General features: G+C 35.8%; 1 protein-coding gene across 1 annotated transcript in view; it reads right to left on the reverse strand.

Annotated features, from left to right (window-relative positions):
• Ccdc85 (coiled-coil domain-containing protein 85) overlaps window positions 1–16736 on the reverse strand; it is a 35445-nt gene extending 18709 nt beyond the window's left edge. The window contains exons 1-3 of the mRNA XM_081758264.1: window positions 16582–16736; window positions 11774–12651; window positions 9481–9706 (exon numbers count right to left, since the gene is read on the reverse strand). Coding sequence (XP_081614390.1) covers window positions 9481–9706; window positions 11774–12568 — 1021 coding nt within the window. The 5' untranslated portion in view covers window positions 12569–12651; window positions 16582–16736. The remainder of the gene's footprint in view (window positions 1–9480; window positions 9707–11773; window positions 12652–16581) is intronic.
• Window positions 16737–17134: the final 398 nt, after the last annotated feature.

Genomic DNA, 17134 nt, shown 5'->3' on the forward strand with positions numbered 1-17134 from the left:
TATTACGAAATTTCTACCACTTTCGGTTTTAGTACGATTGTGGGTGGAGATGATATATATATATATATATATATATATATATATATATATATATATTAGGGATGGCCAAAATTTTCCGGAATCCGGATTCCGGAAATTTTGTTTTCCGGAATCGGAAAATTTACTTTCCGGATTTCGGAAAAATTCCGGAATTCGGAAAAAAATCCGGATTTCGGAAAAAATCCGGAATTCGGAAAAATTCCGGAATCCAGAAAAATTCCGGAATTCGGAAAAATTCCGGATTTCGGAAAAATTCCGACATTCGGAAAAAATCCGGAATTTAGAAAAAAATCGGAATTTTTCCGAAATCCGGAATTTTTCCGATTTTACTTTCCGGATTCCGGAAAGTAAAAATTCTGGAATTGGCCATCCCTAGCTAGTAGCTGTTAAAACAGAAACACAATAATGAATATATATACTGTATTAGTTTCTTGTAGTTGGATATGTCTTTATCACTTACGTAGACAATTGCTACTGCAGTTATTTACTGTTTTATAAGGAAGGTCTTATTTTCACACACAAAAAAGTCGCCGGTATGTCTCAAACATTATCGCGTTCCCACCTGCAGCTGCTCCAAAGCACTGCAAACTACTTTAACCAGGCGAAAGGCAGTGGAGGAAAAGAAATCTCAACAAATATTCTAATAACATTCGCTTATTGTCAACATACCTACAGTGAGCGCAGAAAGTGTTCGTACACCGTGCATACTTTATATTGAAAACAGCTAGCATGAGAACGGGAGGTGGAAAATATATATATAACCAGAATTAAGACTACACATTCATACATTTTATTTCTATATACAACAGAAAGGCCAAACAAACACCATCACTTTTTGTTCAGAAGAAAAGAGAGAATTCCTTTTTTGTAAACGCAAAATGTCACCTTACACTTATGCGTGAATTAGTGCTTATAAAGTATATTACGTTATTTGATATTTTGTGGGATTACCCTGTGCGTTAATGATTGTCTGTAGTCTTCGTGGCATTGATTTCACCTATAGTAGTTCGTAGTTCTGTAGCTTCGGGACGGATTATGTCCCATTCTTCTTGAATAGCTTTTCTTAGGCCTTCTTTAGTAGAGACAGGCCGGCGCGAGAGAGGGTCGAGCCGTGCCACCGCCCAGAGCGGCAAGTCTAATGGGCGGCAAAATTTGAAAAAGAAAAGAATACTATCAAAATATAATGCTTCGTAATAGGCTCACATGGAAAAATAAGATTGTGTTAACCTGAGAATGTAATTGAACTTACTTTACTCACATTCAAGAAAATACTCTCTCAGGAAATTCAGAGCATTCCTCCTCGTTTTCAATTATCAAACTACTAGCCACAGGTATCTCGTTCAATATTTCCCTTGCAGCAGTGTAGATAGGATTTTGAGCTAGAGTGCATAAGATTATCACGGTGTCTTTTTATATTTTTTTCTATTCAATAATGTTCTAACGCTCCGCTCCAAGTATGCAAAAGGTACACTCCCACTTGAGACAGGCCGTTCTAGCCTGTAGCATCCAGGGGCGGATCCAGGACGGACTTCTGGGGGGGGGGGGCGGTGGGTTGTAATACTGCTACTTAGAGCTACTTTTAATACTGCTACTTAGAGCTACTTTTAATACTGCTACTTAGAGAGGAAACTTTTAAGAGCGTCAAAAAATAAACTATATATTTTATTTATATATAAAATAAAAAAGTTTCCTCTTCTGGGGGGGGGCGATCGCCCGATCGCCCCCCCTGGATCCGCCCCTGGTAGCATCTAGAGACATTTAGGTTCTAATAGCGAGTTTTTGACCAATTTACAAATTGTTCATTCCGAATATAGTAAATCGTACAGCGTATTATTTCTTGAGAAATGTCTCATTTTTTGTATAGCTAAAAAAAAGTTTATGACTTTTTTTTTCTGCGTCAGTTCAACGTTAGGCCATACTAAAGGAACATATTAGTAGTCTCACTTTAAAATCATAATCCACCACAAGGTGGGAGAGCCGAATTGATGCTCTGACTCAGTTATCAAATATAGGAAGTTTATGATGCCTTACTTCAAATAAGTAATGACAATAGAACCGATAGAATGGTCGTCCACGATGCTCTGTGTATAGCAAACCAGCTGAGTTACTTTTCTTTCCTTTACTCACTCGTTGTCTGATATGACTTTAAAGCATTGATTCTCATGTGTTGGATGCAGTAGGATTTCTTGAAAATATATCTGGGTACTTTGAGAGGAGCAGAAATTATGCAAAGTTTAAATCTTACTTAGTTGATACGATGGACTTGGCATCAGCATTCGATACGGGTGATCCACTGATACGTAATACAGTGCAAGCTCGAAGTCGAAAGAAGAGACAGTTTCAGTACGAGGCAGAGGATGAAGCTACTGAAAACAGCCACAAACAAGATACAAGATCGATTTTTATTACAAAGTTCTAGAAGTGATTGTGTTAGCTTTTAAGAGAAAGATTTGAGCAACTTAAACATCACAGCGAGTATTTCAATTTTCTTTGCGATATAAGTAATCGTAAAGATATAGCCTACCACCTGAACTTTTTGTCTGAAAAGTGTACTAAACTTACCATCATTTTAACACACGAAGAATTGAAAGATATTAACCCCAGTGATTTGAAAGACAAACTGAAAGTGTTATCCACTATAATTAAGCGTGTGAAAGTTCACCCAAAAAAAAAAAAAAAAATTACGAACATGACTTTGCTCCCAATGTTAGTATTGCACATAGAATTTTGTTAATCTTGCCTGTAACAGTGGCAAGTGGAGAAAGAAGTTTTTGGAAACTTAAGTTTATTAGAAACTATCTACACTCTTCTATGTCTGAAACACGCTTGAGTGGTCTAGCGTCGATATCAATAGAACACAAATTGGCTAAAACATTGGACTACGTGATGTGATAAAGGAATTTGCTCATATCAAAGCAAGAAAAGTTTCTTTCAATTAAGGTATGTTAAATTTATGTATGTCTATTGTGTTTTAGTACATTATAAGGCTTAAGCTAATCACTTACATTTACCATAATTATCTGATTTACTGTATTATCTTCTTGCTCCATACTCTGTTGAAAACGCCTTTTGATATAAAATAAGCCTAAAAATTAAAATTCTTAGTCATGATTAAAGTATATTTTTAAAATTTTATTTTCTGTATGCGCTGCTCTATATTACAGATATACAGCGAAATCGAGCATACTGAATATTGTGTCAGTATAGAGTCGTTTAAATATTACGTGAACATTTCAGAAAGTTAGTTCTTTTTTTTTTTGTTTGTTTGTTTACTTTTCCATTTTATACATGTTTTTAAATGACACTTGAACGTTATCTGTCAAAATAAGGTTTGCGGATTAAAGGGGCGGCATGTGAAAGCACCGCCTAAGGCGGCAAAATTACTAGCGCCGGCCCTGAGTAGAGAAGCTGTGCCTTCTGATTGTTGTCTCCAGAACAGACCATAGATGTTCTATGGGGTTCATATCTGGGGATTGGGGAGGTGTGCGAAGCTGTTTCAAGGTATTATAGAGTAGCCACAATCGAGTATTTTCCGCTGTATGTTTGGAGTCGTTGTCTTGCTGAACAATAAATTGTTTTCAAGAACCATCTTCTGAGCACTAGTATGGAGATTTTCCTTTAATATGTTAATATACACTTTGTGGATCATCACTCCATCGATAAGGTGGAGACGACCCACTCCTGAGGCACTCATACAACCCCAGACGAGCACGGACCCTCCTCCGTGTCTTACTTTAGGGACGAGATTTTGAGGATTCATCTCTGTATTCACCTTGCGCCATACAATACGCCTCCCATTGGACTCGATAAAGTTAAATTTACTTTCGTCCGAAAATATGACCCTATTCCAGAAAGAAGCCTGATCCCTTATCTTTATACTCTTTTTCAAACTTTAGTCTCTTTATACGATTTGTCTTGTTCACCCAGAACATTTTCCTGGCTATCCGACCATGATACCTTGCAAATATTCCGCACTGTACTGGCTGATACTTTAACACCGCGTGTTTCCAGATCCGTTGCCAATTGCACAGCACTATTTTTTGGAACCTTTTTTCTTTCCCTAATAATGTAACGTTTATCTTGTTCACTCAACACTCTTGGTCTTCCAGTGTTTTTTTTTTTTTTTTTTTTTTTTTTTTTTTCGCACAGTGATAGAAACATTATACATCGCAATTATTGTTTGTACTGTTGAACGAGGCCTGTCTGCAAGGTTTGCTATCTTTCTCAAAGACTTACTCTTCTTATGCAATTTAATAATTACTTTTCTTGTCTCCTCATTTGTTTCTGTTCGGTTGCTTCCCACTTTGACAGCCCACCGTGCAGTTTTTTCACTTCTATTCACAACTAAACTCATTCTGTTACTCGTCATGCTATACAGAGGTGTATACCCAGGTGAATACTAGTGAACCCCAGTTGTGGTATCTTTGTTTCGTATTCGTACGTCAGGTGTACGATCACTTTTTGCGTCTACTCTATACACTTTCTACGGAATTTATTTACTTTCTGACCATTAAACTTGTCTTTGTGGTTCTTTGTTGATATATTCATAAAGCTTAGTTTTCATTATTCATATTGTGTGTGTTATTACACTTCTTAAATTTTCTGTTTCTTTTTCGCAGGCATTCTCGTTTCAATAGCATAGGTGTACGAACACTTTCTGCGCTCACTGTATGTACAGTAAATACAAATTTATAATTTTTGACTTTACGAAGTGTACAATGTAATTGTTCAATAATTAACATAAGCAGGCATTCATTAATTTATATTAATATAATAATTAATAAAACTAATAAGCGGGTGATTGATGACTCAGTGGTAGAGTTTTCATCTATGGTATTCTAACCCAGGACATGTGGGTTTTCGATGGCTAATTTTGTGTTCGAAAATTTTCCCGGTGGAAGGCCTACCTTTCTTATATTTGTTCCATCATCACTCATTAACGAATTTAGTTTATCAAAACTCTATAGCCATATATTCATTCTGTCCGTCAGTGAAGCAAACAGTCTCAAGAACTATCTGATGGATTACCAATCAATTTTGGCCATGATGTACAGAGTCAATAGTTAAGAATCGAGTTCCCTGATAAATGTAATATTCAAACCGGAAGCGGTACAAATCAACCATTTCCGGTTTTAACGTTAATCATTATATAGTAAATATGGTTATAGATAGCGAGAAGCGGTTTCCAGTAATCATGTAGATAGAATGTTACCCAATTTGTACATCTGCTGAAAATAATGAGCTTAGGTATTTAGAGAGCATTTTCCGCTTTAGAAAACGTGTGCTTGGTAAATAATGTAGAGAATTAGCTGAGTCAGGCATGTAGCTAGAATATGGTAATAGGAAGGGGGGGGGGGTCTGTCACGAAATACTGTGGTTATTTACCAGGGGCTCAATCATTCTAAACTATTCTATTGGCAACATATATTGGTTCGTTTAGCCAAGATTTCTAAAGGAGGGGTGATATGAAATACTGTGGTTACACACCAGAGGCTCGATCAATCTAAATATTTTACTGACAACATACCCATATTGATTGGTTAGGACAATAAAATGAGGATATATTAGTAAGTATTTTAATAAGAAGCTATGAAGAAATCTCGAGTAAAAGAATATAAAAAAGTATTGAAAAAGATATAGTTTTCCGAGGTCATTCGAACGGTGTCGAGAATTTTGCGTCTGGGAAATTTGCGCCCTACCTCAAGAACAGGGAAAATTGCGCCTGCGATGTACCTCCACCGGGAAGTTGAGCTCTGCGAAATAAAAGAACCTATTGGAGCTTACGCATTTGCTCGGAGGGGCTGACATTACAGCATAAACAATCCTCCCCCCACAACCATGCCATTTGTGATTTATTTTCATTGTGGCTATATAAGGGGAGAATAAACTTCAGTATAAGCCAAAAGAACACAACGGATCAACGCAATCACTGCTTCTTCCAGAGATGATTTTGGGGGAACACTGGCCTCCCCAGAGCTCTCAGAGTGCCCCCTCGGAGGAGACCAAAATAATACGTCTATAATATAATAATAAATAGAATAGTACCAGCAGTGACCCCCCTCCGGAATTCTAAGTGTGCCCCCCGGAAATTTTTTTTTTCTGAGAGAACGACTGAACGCAATTGTGTGTTTGAATTCCAGCAAGTAAACACACTGTACATAGTTTTCTTGATAATATTACTGAACTGATTTTACATTCACTTTACATTTTCTTTTCTATATTTTGTGTCCTGAAAAGCCAAACAACTCGCAAGGATTGTGAACAGAGATATCTGGGTAGAGCCAAACAGCCTTTTGTAGATTAAATTATACTCTTTCATTATATTAATAATTATATATCAGTCATTTATACTTTTTTGTAAATTTTGTAGTATAATGAAAAATTGTATTTGTATGGATTGTCCTTTAGTGAACTAATTGTATTTTTTTCATTTGTTCGGAATAATATAACGGATGGAGTAACTCACTGAGACGATGATAGGCAAGCCTAGTTCAAGTGTGAGTGGAAGTTACTTTACACAATACAAAAATAAGTTGAATTGTAGGGCGCTAACATCCCAGTGCAAATATATAGCCGGCGCATTTTCCCCTCTTTTTGGGGTAGGGCGCAAACATCCCAGTGCAAATATATTGCGAGCGCATTTTTTCCTATTTTTGTGGTAGGGCGCAAATTTCCTGGGCGCAAAATTCTCTCATTCAAGGAAAATATAATGTCCGTGAAGTTGACAAGCCACTTATGTCAGACTCCATTTCGACTTTAAACGTCACTAGTGCTACGTTAGTGTTCGATAGTGACGCAAATCGTTAGTACTTCACAGATAACGTGTGCTTTTTAAATAATGGATATAGGTCTTCTAACCTCATGCCAACACGCCCACTTCTAAGAATCATCTCAAAAATGAGGTTAACCGTTAGAGCAAGTAAGTGCTCATTAGTGCCATTAACATTAATGCCTCCATCGTACGGCCGTTTGAGTAATAATAATAGCACGCTCTTTGCTAGTCTCAATGCGTCCCTATATTCTCGCGAACATTCTGACGTGAACAAGTTAGTTACTTTTTTTTTTTTTTTTGCAACTATTGTTTATCTGTTATTGTTTATTGTTTATTGCTAGTCTGCAGAGTAGTCCTTACATTAATATGCCATTGTCCTTGATAATCATTGCGTATTTACAAGCAGTTTTTTATTACTGTTAGAAGATATCAAAAAACAACAGATAAAATCTACTACTTAACGGTTCACATTTTTCTTTTACAGTACATAAACGATTAATAATAATAATGATAATAATAATAATAATAATAATAATAATAATAATAATAATAATAATAATAATAATAATAATAATAATAATAATAATAAGACTATTCCAGCATAAAAGTTATCAATTGCATCACACTGGCAACAAGCGACGCATATTTTAACTTCACAAAAATTAGTTTCTCACGATTTTCTGGAAAACTACGTATGATAACATCTTCATTATGTCAAGTTGTTTATCTCAGTGTGATATATGTCTTACCTCTGGACAATATCACAGTAAAACAAAAATTAAATATTAGAAGTACATCGTACTTTTGGACTACATCTCATTAACCATGGGAAGATTGAGTAGTGTATACTTTAGGATGTAAGTTTCAGCTTAACTTGCATCATACATTCTTAGGATTACAAAAAGGAAATTTGTTCGTTTGCGTTTGAACAAAATTCTTAGGATTACAAAAAGAAAAAATATTTTTTCCGAATTCCGGAATTTTTCCGAAATCCGGATTTTTTCCGAATTCCGGAATTTTTCCGAATTCCGGATTTTTTCTAAATTCCGGAATTTTTCTAAATTCCGGATTTTTTCTAAATTCCGGATTTTTTCCGAAATCCGGAATTTTTCTAAATTCCGGAATTTTTCCGAATTCCGGAATTTTTCCGAAATCCGGAATTTTTCCGAATTTCGGATTTTTTCCGAAATCCGGAATTTTTCCGAATTCCGGAATTTTCCGATTTTACTTTCCGGATTCCGGAAAGTAAAAATTCCGGAATTGGCCATCCCTAATATATATATATATATATATTTTTTTTTTTTTTTGAAACACCCAATTGATTTCAAAATACCGCTAGTCGCTATTTATTAAACGTTAAAACCGAGGCACTAGTAAATTTTTACCGTTTCTAGTTTTAGTAGAGAAATATGAATGGAGATAATATCCTTTCTTGAATCGATTTCAAACAATCTATTCTCACTATCAATTATAGTTATTATTGTATGGCCATCAACGTTGAAACTGGAAAAGGCTAGGTTTCAACAGAGGGTTAATGGACAAGATGTAACTTGATCTATTGTAGGTTCGCCTCCTAACAAAGTTCAAATAGAAACTAGAATTATTTATATTTTATAACATGTTGTTTTACTGTGCTAAAAAAGGCGGGAGTCGTTCTCAATTTCTAAATTTACCGAGGGAGGAAGGCATGAATTCTTACCAAATATAATCGGAGTAGCTAAATACTTCTAAAAGTAGTGAATGGACAAAATACGTAAGAAAAAAATGGAAACATATAAAATTTGTAATCCATTGCTGCCAAAAGAAGTTGTTGATGGATTTATCTTTGAAATATTGCAACGATTATTCAGAAATTAACTCAACGACTGGGAAGATTAATGGAGACGAATATCGTGGCTATTTGTCCCCGTGACGATAAAAACGATTATGGATTTTGGACTGCCAAACGAAAAAGAAATTGATTGGACTCTGAAACCCAAAAAATCATCAAAAAATGAATAAAAAAGAAACACTGTTGGTGAAAGAAATAATTAAAAAAAAAAAAAAAAAAAACCGAGAGAATAATTAAAATAAGAAATATGGGAGATAAAACATATAACAATAACAGTAAATACGGAAGAAGAGTACATGAGAAGACACAATAAAATGAGTACTAGTCAAAAGCGAAAGGACTAAAACAGCTTAGAGAACTTAAGCGAGGTCAACATCATGAACAAACGCAAGAACACGACAAACAGAACCAATGTCACTCTCCAAATGCACGGCGAAGTATGATAAGCAGCTTATGACATTCTCTGAGTATTCAGGAAATTCGACAAGAATGTGCCGAATACTCAGAGGGACAAAATATTTACAAATATACGTCGAAAGTGAACATGGAGGTAGGTCTTAAAAATGTATTTTCCTTTTTTTTTTTTTTTTTTTCCTAATCTTATACGCTTTACTTTTGAAAATAACTTTCACTCATATTTTTCTTAATGAACAAGGCGATGGCGGCTCAATTCTCCACCAGTCCAGCCATCTGATACTACCAATTACAAACGTATAACTCCTTTTGATAGATCAGCTTTCAACTAACGGATTTTTCCTTATTACAATAATACTTCGACACTTTTGACCACTCCATTATTTCAATGTAGCTTATCAGTTAATTATGTGTATATACTTACCATTAAATATGGTCCGCTGCCTCTGCATGCTTTCTTCCAACAACCGCTCCCTACTCTCACTCCGTCGCTGGCTGCCAACGCCGCATCCGAACTGCACAGGCGGTTCATCAGCGTTTGTACTCGAGCTGCTTCCATCTCCGTCGTCTCGAGGGCACTGGCGCATACTGCTCCCACAGGTAGCGCACGTGTTCTGACTTCGTTCTTCGTCCAGGTACAAACAGAGCTCCTAACCACACAAAAATCATATTGCTTATACATCTATTACGAAATAATTTATAGTATATTTCGTAAAATACACATGTCCATTACAATACAACAAACGATATTTTAACATATTGGCTGCCATGGAACTCACAGGTGAAATTTCCCGTAAAAATATCTAGTCTGATGACATATGTCTTTTTACTCGATACTACAAGTGACGAGTAGAGACCTACACAGCATCCTAATATAAGGTGGTGTGACGAAATTAGGTAGTACTGCGAATATCTTGGAAACGAATTATTCAAGACAGATGCTTGTCAGAAAATATTGGATGCACCGACAATTGCTGATAATGGTATGTATGCGTTTCAAATATAAATAACCCTCACCACTACAGTCATGTGATTCCAGTTCTCATTCTTCATATATGAGCATTTGAGATTAAGAAATAAACGCTTATACCTTGTACTGAAATATCATGAAACTCCTTCTATATTAACTCTGGAATTATTACTTAATTAATGTTTTTCTGACCAGAGTACGTACTTCTTTATTAAAATTACATTAATTCTTAACAGTTTCCATAACGTAACATTATCTTCCTAAATTTTAATTCAATTCTAGAAAAGAAGTACATATTCTGATCAGAAAGATATTTATTATTTTTGAGATATCATATGTTTAACCCCGTAGCTGTACAAATTTCTAAAAATAAAGATAGTTAAACTAAAATTTACTGTTCCTAGGTATAACTGGGTAAAATTACTGTTATGCCTGGGTATAACAAACGGTTCTGCGAACTCGAAATATTTTAACAACCGGTTCTAGCGAACCGGCTAAATAGCACCACTGTATGTAACTAAATTCTACTTGTAAATAAAACAAATCTGTCAACATTCACTCTTATGAACAGTAAAAGTAAACCTTTACCATTCAAGTACATATATATATATATATATATATATATATATATAGATAGATAGATAGATAGATAGATAGATATATAGATAGATATGTGTATACAGGGTGTTTCAGAGCAACACGAACGTTTGGAAGGTGATTTCTGACGCAGAGAGAAGACAAAAAGTGTAGACCATCCTGGATGCACAAATGCTTCCTTTCGGAGTTATAGGTTGCCGAAAACATGAAAAAATGAACTTTAAAGATCCATAGTTCATTTTTCCATGTTTTCGGCAGCCTATAACTCCGGAAGAAAGCATTTGTGCACCCAGGGTGGTCTATATTTTTTGTTTTATCTTAGTGTCAGGAATCACCTCCCAAACGATGTCGGTGTTGTTTGAAACACCTTGTATACAAATAATGCAGTGTATTTACTAATATGAAGTCAAAACTCAATAGCAAAGATTTTTACACTACAACCCATTAAAAATATTTTTTTCCAGGATTTTATTACAAACAGTCCACTGTACAACAGTGCCTACACTGTTCTTAGCACTTAAAAGAAATTTTCTACAATAACTACAGATAGAATCAAAGCGTTATGTCCTTCCAACAGCTATTACAAACGTAAATAATGTAGTCATTTTCTTAATATTTTATTAGCTGCTCACAGATTTGATTTTAAAATCTTCTGATAGTACATATCAATTTTCAAGTTTCTCTTTATATGTTAAGAAATTCAATTTTTAAGAAAGCTGTTCTAGTATTGTGATTACATATTCATCTAATATGCATACAACAAAACCAATTGGTTTGCTCGTCTCTTAAAAACGAGACGAACGCTACGGACTACATCAATCTCATTTCTTAACCTATACGGTCTTCTTTCCTTGACACTGTTCAACACGGTCTTCCTCCTGGGTTCAACTTCCGGTGAGGTTACATAGCCTCGGATAAAACCCGAGCAGTGGTTCGGAACCCACTTTCAAACAGTAGGACCAATTTCGAACAGACTGAGTGCTGAAGAAGGACCTTAAACTCCAATACACTAATAAACATTTTACATCTATTCTACACAGGGCGATCCAAAAATCCGGAGCCATAGCGAGAAAATTGTTGATACGAACGGCCATACCCACTCTCAGCCGCTCATCTCCAATTATATATTTACTAATATTAATTCCCTTACCTTCAACTCTAAGTTATCCTTAATCAATTCCTGTTGCTTATTATCCAGTTCCCGTAACTTTGCCTGATACGCTGATACTTCCTGCCGCATGACACTAGCAGTGTAACGGCCGAACCTCTGCCACTCACGTGCCAACTTCCTCCCCTTTTGCCGATCATCGTCCAAAAAGCAACACAGATCCCTAAGTTCTTGGTTATCATCCTGGAGCCTCTGATTCACATCTTTCAACGCACGAATTTCCATTACTTGGCCCTGTGTGCGACGATTCACGTCACGCATTATTTGTCCCTGATCCATCATTACACGCATTAAATCACTCTCAGTCTTTCGCAACCGTTTCAGAATTTCATGAGGACCTAACCTCAGTAATTCCTCGTCGCTCAATTTGGGGCCGTTTTGAGCAATTGGCTGGAAAGCCTGCTGGGGAATTTGTTGTAAAGGCGGTGGATGCGACGGGTGCTGCATTTGTTGTTGCTGAGGATGAACCATCGACGAGGGAGGCGGAGGTGGGTAATGGATCTGTTGATTTTGGACCGGCGGATAGGGTTTTGCTTCATGTGGGACCTGTGGCGGTGGGTGTGGGGGACCTTGGTAGAATTTCATTTCCTGGGGAGGTTGAAATGGTTTGGTTCCATCAACAGTCCCCGTTGATGGATAATGTTTTCCGTCCTTCAATGCTGGTGGGGGAGGAGGAGGGTACTGCTTTAATACTTGCATCCCAGAGTTCACTTGTGGTGGTGGCTGATACCTAGGAGGGGCCATCTGCTCATTTGGAGGCTTGTATTTCGCTGCCATCTTACACGTCTGCTTAATATTTACAACGAAGTTCTTGCTGCGCACATTTTCACTTTCGGTTCCTTTGAATGACTACAATAAACCTAGAAAAGAAAAAAAGTAACAATGAAAACATTAATTTAATAATACTGGCTTCTTTATGTAATCTTTAGCTACAACACTCAAGAAATACATTCTCCATAATCTTTGGTACGTTTCAAGTAGAAAGCAAAACACATAAATTTATCTCCATACCTGTAGTAAGATAAGAGTCCGCGGTTGTGTGCGGACCCTACTTATTCTATCTGGACTATCAGTGAACTAATTATGAGTATTTTACAAATATCCCTAATTTAATAATCTCTTTCACCAGAACAATAGTTATCGAATATTATCTGCGACGAACAATATAGGATATTTATGAGGTACGTATTCACAGACATAATAAGAATTTTTTCCTCTCTACACATATCTACCATTATTAACAAACCAATATATTCAGACGTATTTCTGCGCATAACCACCAGCTCCACTCCCATTCGGAGCTGGTCCTAATGTGCCAATTATCTTGCAATGACAAAATTTTATATGTTGGTTTCTACTTTTGTAAGTTGATATGTGACTCGAATATTAACTGAATTACGTGACATGCAAAAATAAAATACTGAATATATCAGGGCGCAAAATTTTCCGGTAGCCAGGTTTCGCCATTGGCGACTAGAAATTTTGTGCTGGCGACCAGTGTTCAGTAGGAATGGTTTCTGCTTAAAGTCACAGGACTGCAGTTTCTGTTTTGGACGAAAATAATTGTCACTGAGTGAGAGAAAACACGGAATGTGAAATCTTAAGGTAAGATATGTTTTAACATGCATATGACTTGTTCAGTTCAAAATAGATTATCTTCAATCTAATTGCCTGGTTGTGAAATTATGCCCGGATTTAATATCTGTCAAACCAAAAACCGTGTGTGTGTGTGGGGGGGGAGGGGGATCTCTCATAATTTGTACGTGAGAGATACTGGCGACCATCATTTTTGGATTGGCGAGTGCGTCTGACTTTGAAATTTTGCACCCTGGACTATATACTCTTGAGGCAGGAACACAGAAGAAACTGGTAGAGTGATTTTCCAGAAGATGCTATAGAGCTAACAAAATAATAATAATAATAATAAAAAAATCTAGCTTACTCCCACAATACGACAGTACATGGAATGAAACTCAAAAGGGAGTAATTATAGGAATTCTCTCTTGATTCTTTGGAAAAAGAGCAACGTTGTATAACAGAGCATTACAATGAAAATCTGTGTACTAACTAATGTATAAAAATTATTCGAGTTTTCACTTGAACAATTATTTCTTGGGTGCAGATTTATTACAAGGATCCATACATAAATTTATGGAATCTATACTTTTTTTCCTCTGAATCGACTGATTGTACCTTAGAAAGCATTTTTGAGCTGCGCATTTGCATTCCTCGGTGCATAGTCACTTTAGCATGGCTTCTGCAACAAACCTCTGCTAGATGGTCATTAAAAGCCACGAATGCTATATAACAGAGCCAAGGCTGGGGCTCTTGCGGTAGTGCATACGGGTTAAATACTGGAGAGTAGTTCCAAAAATACGAAAAATACGTACAATTTATGGGGAAAAGGGTGAATTGGTTATTTTTCATTAAATTCACGCTCCTTAAACCAGTTTAATGCGGTATTTTGGGGTGTGAAAAGCTGCGTGTTGTTGGTACTATTATGAGTTGAAGCATGCTTACGTCAGACATTAGGGTGTAATGAGGAAATCATTAGTCCCCGTATTCAAAGATGGCAGTATCATGTCACAATTTGGTTGTTCGATTTGGAGTTTTATAAGAAGGTATGTTAGTGAAGAAGAAGAGTTATTACGTTTTGTGGAGCGGCATGGAATATTGAAATTGAGCAGAAATTGTAATAAATGTAGGAAGGTGCTGAAAATAAAGAAGTAGAGGAACAGTTACATATTTAAATGTGAACATCGTGCTGATGAAGATGAAAAAAAAATGAGCACATGGAATCAGAGTATTTATTCAAGACCTCCACCATAACGTAAGAGTGATTCTAGTGAATGTTTTAAAAAAGCAACAACAGTCTAGCAACAAACTCATTTACGCGCATATTCACTATCGTTGACGCGCCTGCTCCCTACAGACGCATTTCCTTCGCTACAGCTAGTCCCTCTCCCTGGTGCGCTCCTGCATTGACTCGACAACATTCGTGCCTTTCAGTGACTACTTAACACAGACTGGTTTATAGTTTTTACAGTGCAGTTTTTATGGCGTATTTCCGGACGCACGCAAAACGACAAAGCCCTCTTAAAGTAAATGTGAATCGAGGTATTTTTCAGAAACGCTCTTTACTCGAGAAATAAGATGGTTCTTGCTGTAGTTTTTTTCTGTTATTATTTTATACATTGCATACCTAAGTCGCATTTATGCATTGCACGTTTAAGTCTTGATAAACTTAGAACTGGATGACCATAAGAAGACGGAATGGTTCCAAATCTATCAACATTTGAAACGGCAATGTTTAAAATAATTGCAGAAACACCATTATTTCTAACCGATTCAATTCCTAAGGAACTGGCTCAAAGCGTAATAACTGGTTCCTTTGTGTACCAAAGTTTAATATTTAATTCAAATAGTAGTGTCGAGCGAGCGTTAGCGAGTGAAGGCGGGTTAAAGCCCAGCAGGGCACGTTGTTTTCTATCTTTATTACAACGGAGTATGTTTAGTACAAGGGGTCCAGAAGCACGTAAAAAACACAAAATTTACAGGAGAAATGAGTGATGCAAGTACTTAGACGTAACATAACGTAACCAAATCTTAGCTAACCTAACATAAACTAACGTAAGCTAACCTGAACTAACCTAAACTAACGTAATATTAGTAGAAATAAGCGAAATTCTATCATTTTTTGGAAAATTATGCGGGACTCCTACACTAATATAACATAAACTAAACTAACCTAACGTAACCTAAACTAGCCTAACCTAACTTAAACTAACCAACTCTATCCTAAACTAACCGAATGTGAGCAGAAATTACCAAAATAGTAACATTTTTTAGAGAAAAAAACTGGACCCCTTCTGCTAAACATAGGCCATTACAACTAAATGACAAGGGGGACCTGTGCTCTAGAACCTTGCCGACATGTTGGATATGTTACCTTTACATTGACAAGTATAGCTTTCTCCACGTTTCTTTACAGTTATTTCCTTACCGCATTTTCGACAATCTATTTATTCATTCATTAAGCCATGACTTTTATTTACTTTTAATTGTTTTTCCTGATTATCACCAGCCATGGTTACAAAACAAATGCTCATTACATTCCCATAATCCTACCATGAAGTGACCTTGCACAAAGTAGTTCCCTCCGCTTACCAAATAGTTCCATATTTAGAACTGTTTATATAAGAAAATAAACAGAACTTTCGCTCTCCTTATACATTATCAAGCCCACAAAACAAGCAAATTATTAATTTCTTCCCGGTAAACTTTCAAAATGTTGCTAGAAATGAACGACCAACTTTAAAACTTAACCCCATTCCGATATTTAACGAACTGTTCCGAGATACCAGTTTCTTACGAATCGATTCATTGAATGAAATGACTACAGTAAAAACCTGCCTACCGTTCAATATATTTCCACTCTTATTTGTCATTTCATGCAGACCCCACTACGAAGTTGGTTCTATAAATTACATATTTGAGCGCAATTCATTTGTTGTGTGCTCAAACTTAACATTCCTTGCACTTGACATTAGTGTCATACGTGTTGAAATGAATTCTCACACATGTAAAAAAATATATTTCCAATATTTTTACATTCACAATTTTATGTTTTGATTTTAAGTATACAGAGGAAAAGTTCGTTTATCTACAATATGGTCAACTATTTCTATTTCAATTACTTTAACAACCTCAAATTCACGTCAAACGAAGAAGTAGGATAATACAAAAATTGTCAAATTTAAAATTACACATACAATTTCTCAAATACTTACATTCAAGTGAAATCCCATTTCTCTATTTGGAAACGAAGCATTCCTTAGTTACATATACTAATGACACAATCACTTATGTTTACAAAAACTGTACAAAGTAAACTAAACACACACAATTAAAGACGCAACCCACTTTCTGCGCATTTTCAATATGGCTGATCATAACCAATCAGTGTTTCAAACATATTATAAAATCCCACTTGGTGATGCAAAAAATTCCCCTATTGTCACGTCATTTCCTTCCAAATATATTTTTAGAAAACAACCTTTTTCAATCTTCTTGAACGTTTCAGAATATATATATATATATATATATATATATATATATATATATATATATATATATATATATATATATAGCGAAGCGAATTTTGACGTTTTATAGAACAAAATTCTCCAGTCTATACTTTATTTGTACACACATACACACAAAAAAAATCGTGACCAAAAGCTAAATTTCGTGACTTTTTCTTGACTTTCATGACCGTTTTCTGATTTCGTGACTTTTTCATGACTTTTGTGATCGATAGGCACTCTATAGTACTGAATTTTT

The sequence above is a fragment of the Thermobia domestica genome, chromosome 5 (genome assembly GCF_964235325.1).
Source record: "Thermobia domestica chromosome 5, izTheDome1.hap1.1, whole genome shotgun sequence".
Taxonomy (NCBI): domain Eukaryota; kingdom Metazoa; phylum Arthropoda; class Insecta; order Zygentoma; family Lepismatidae; genus Thermobia; species Thermobia domestica.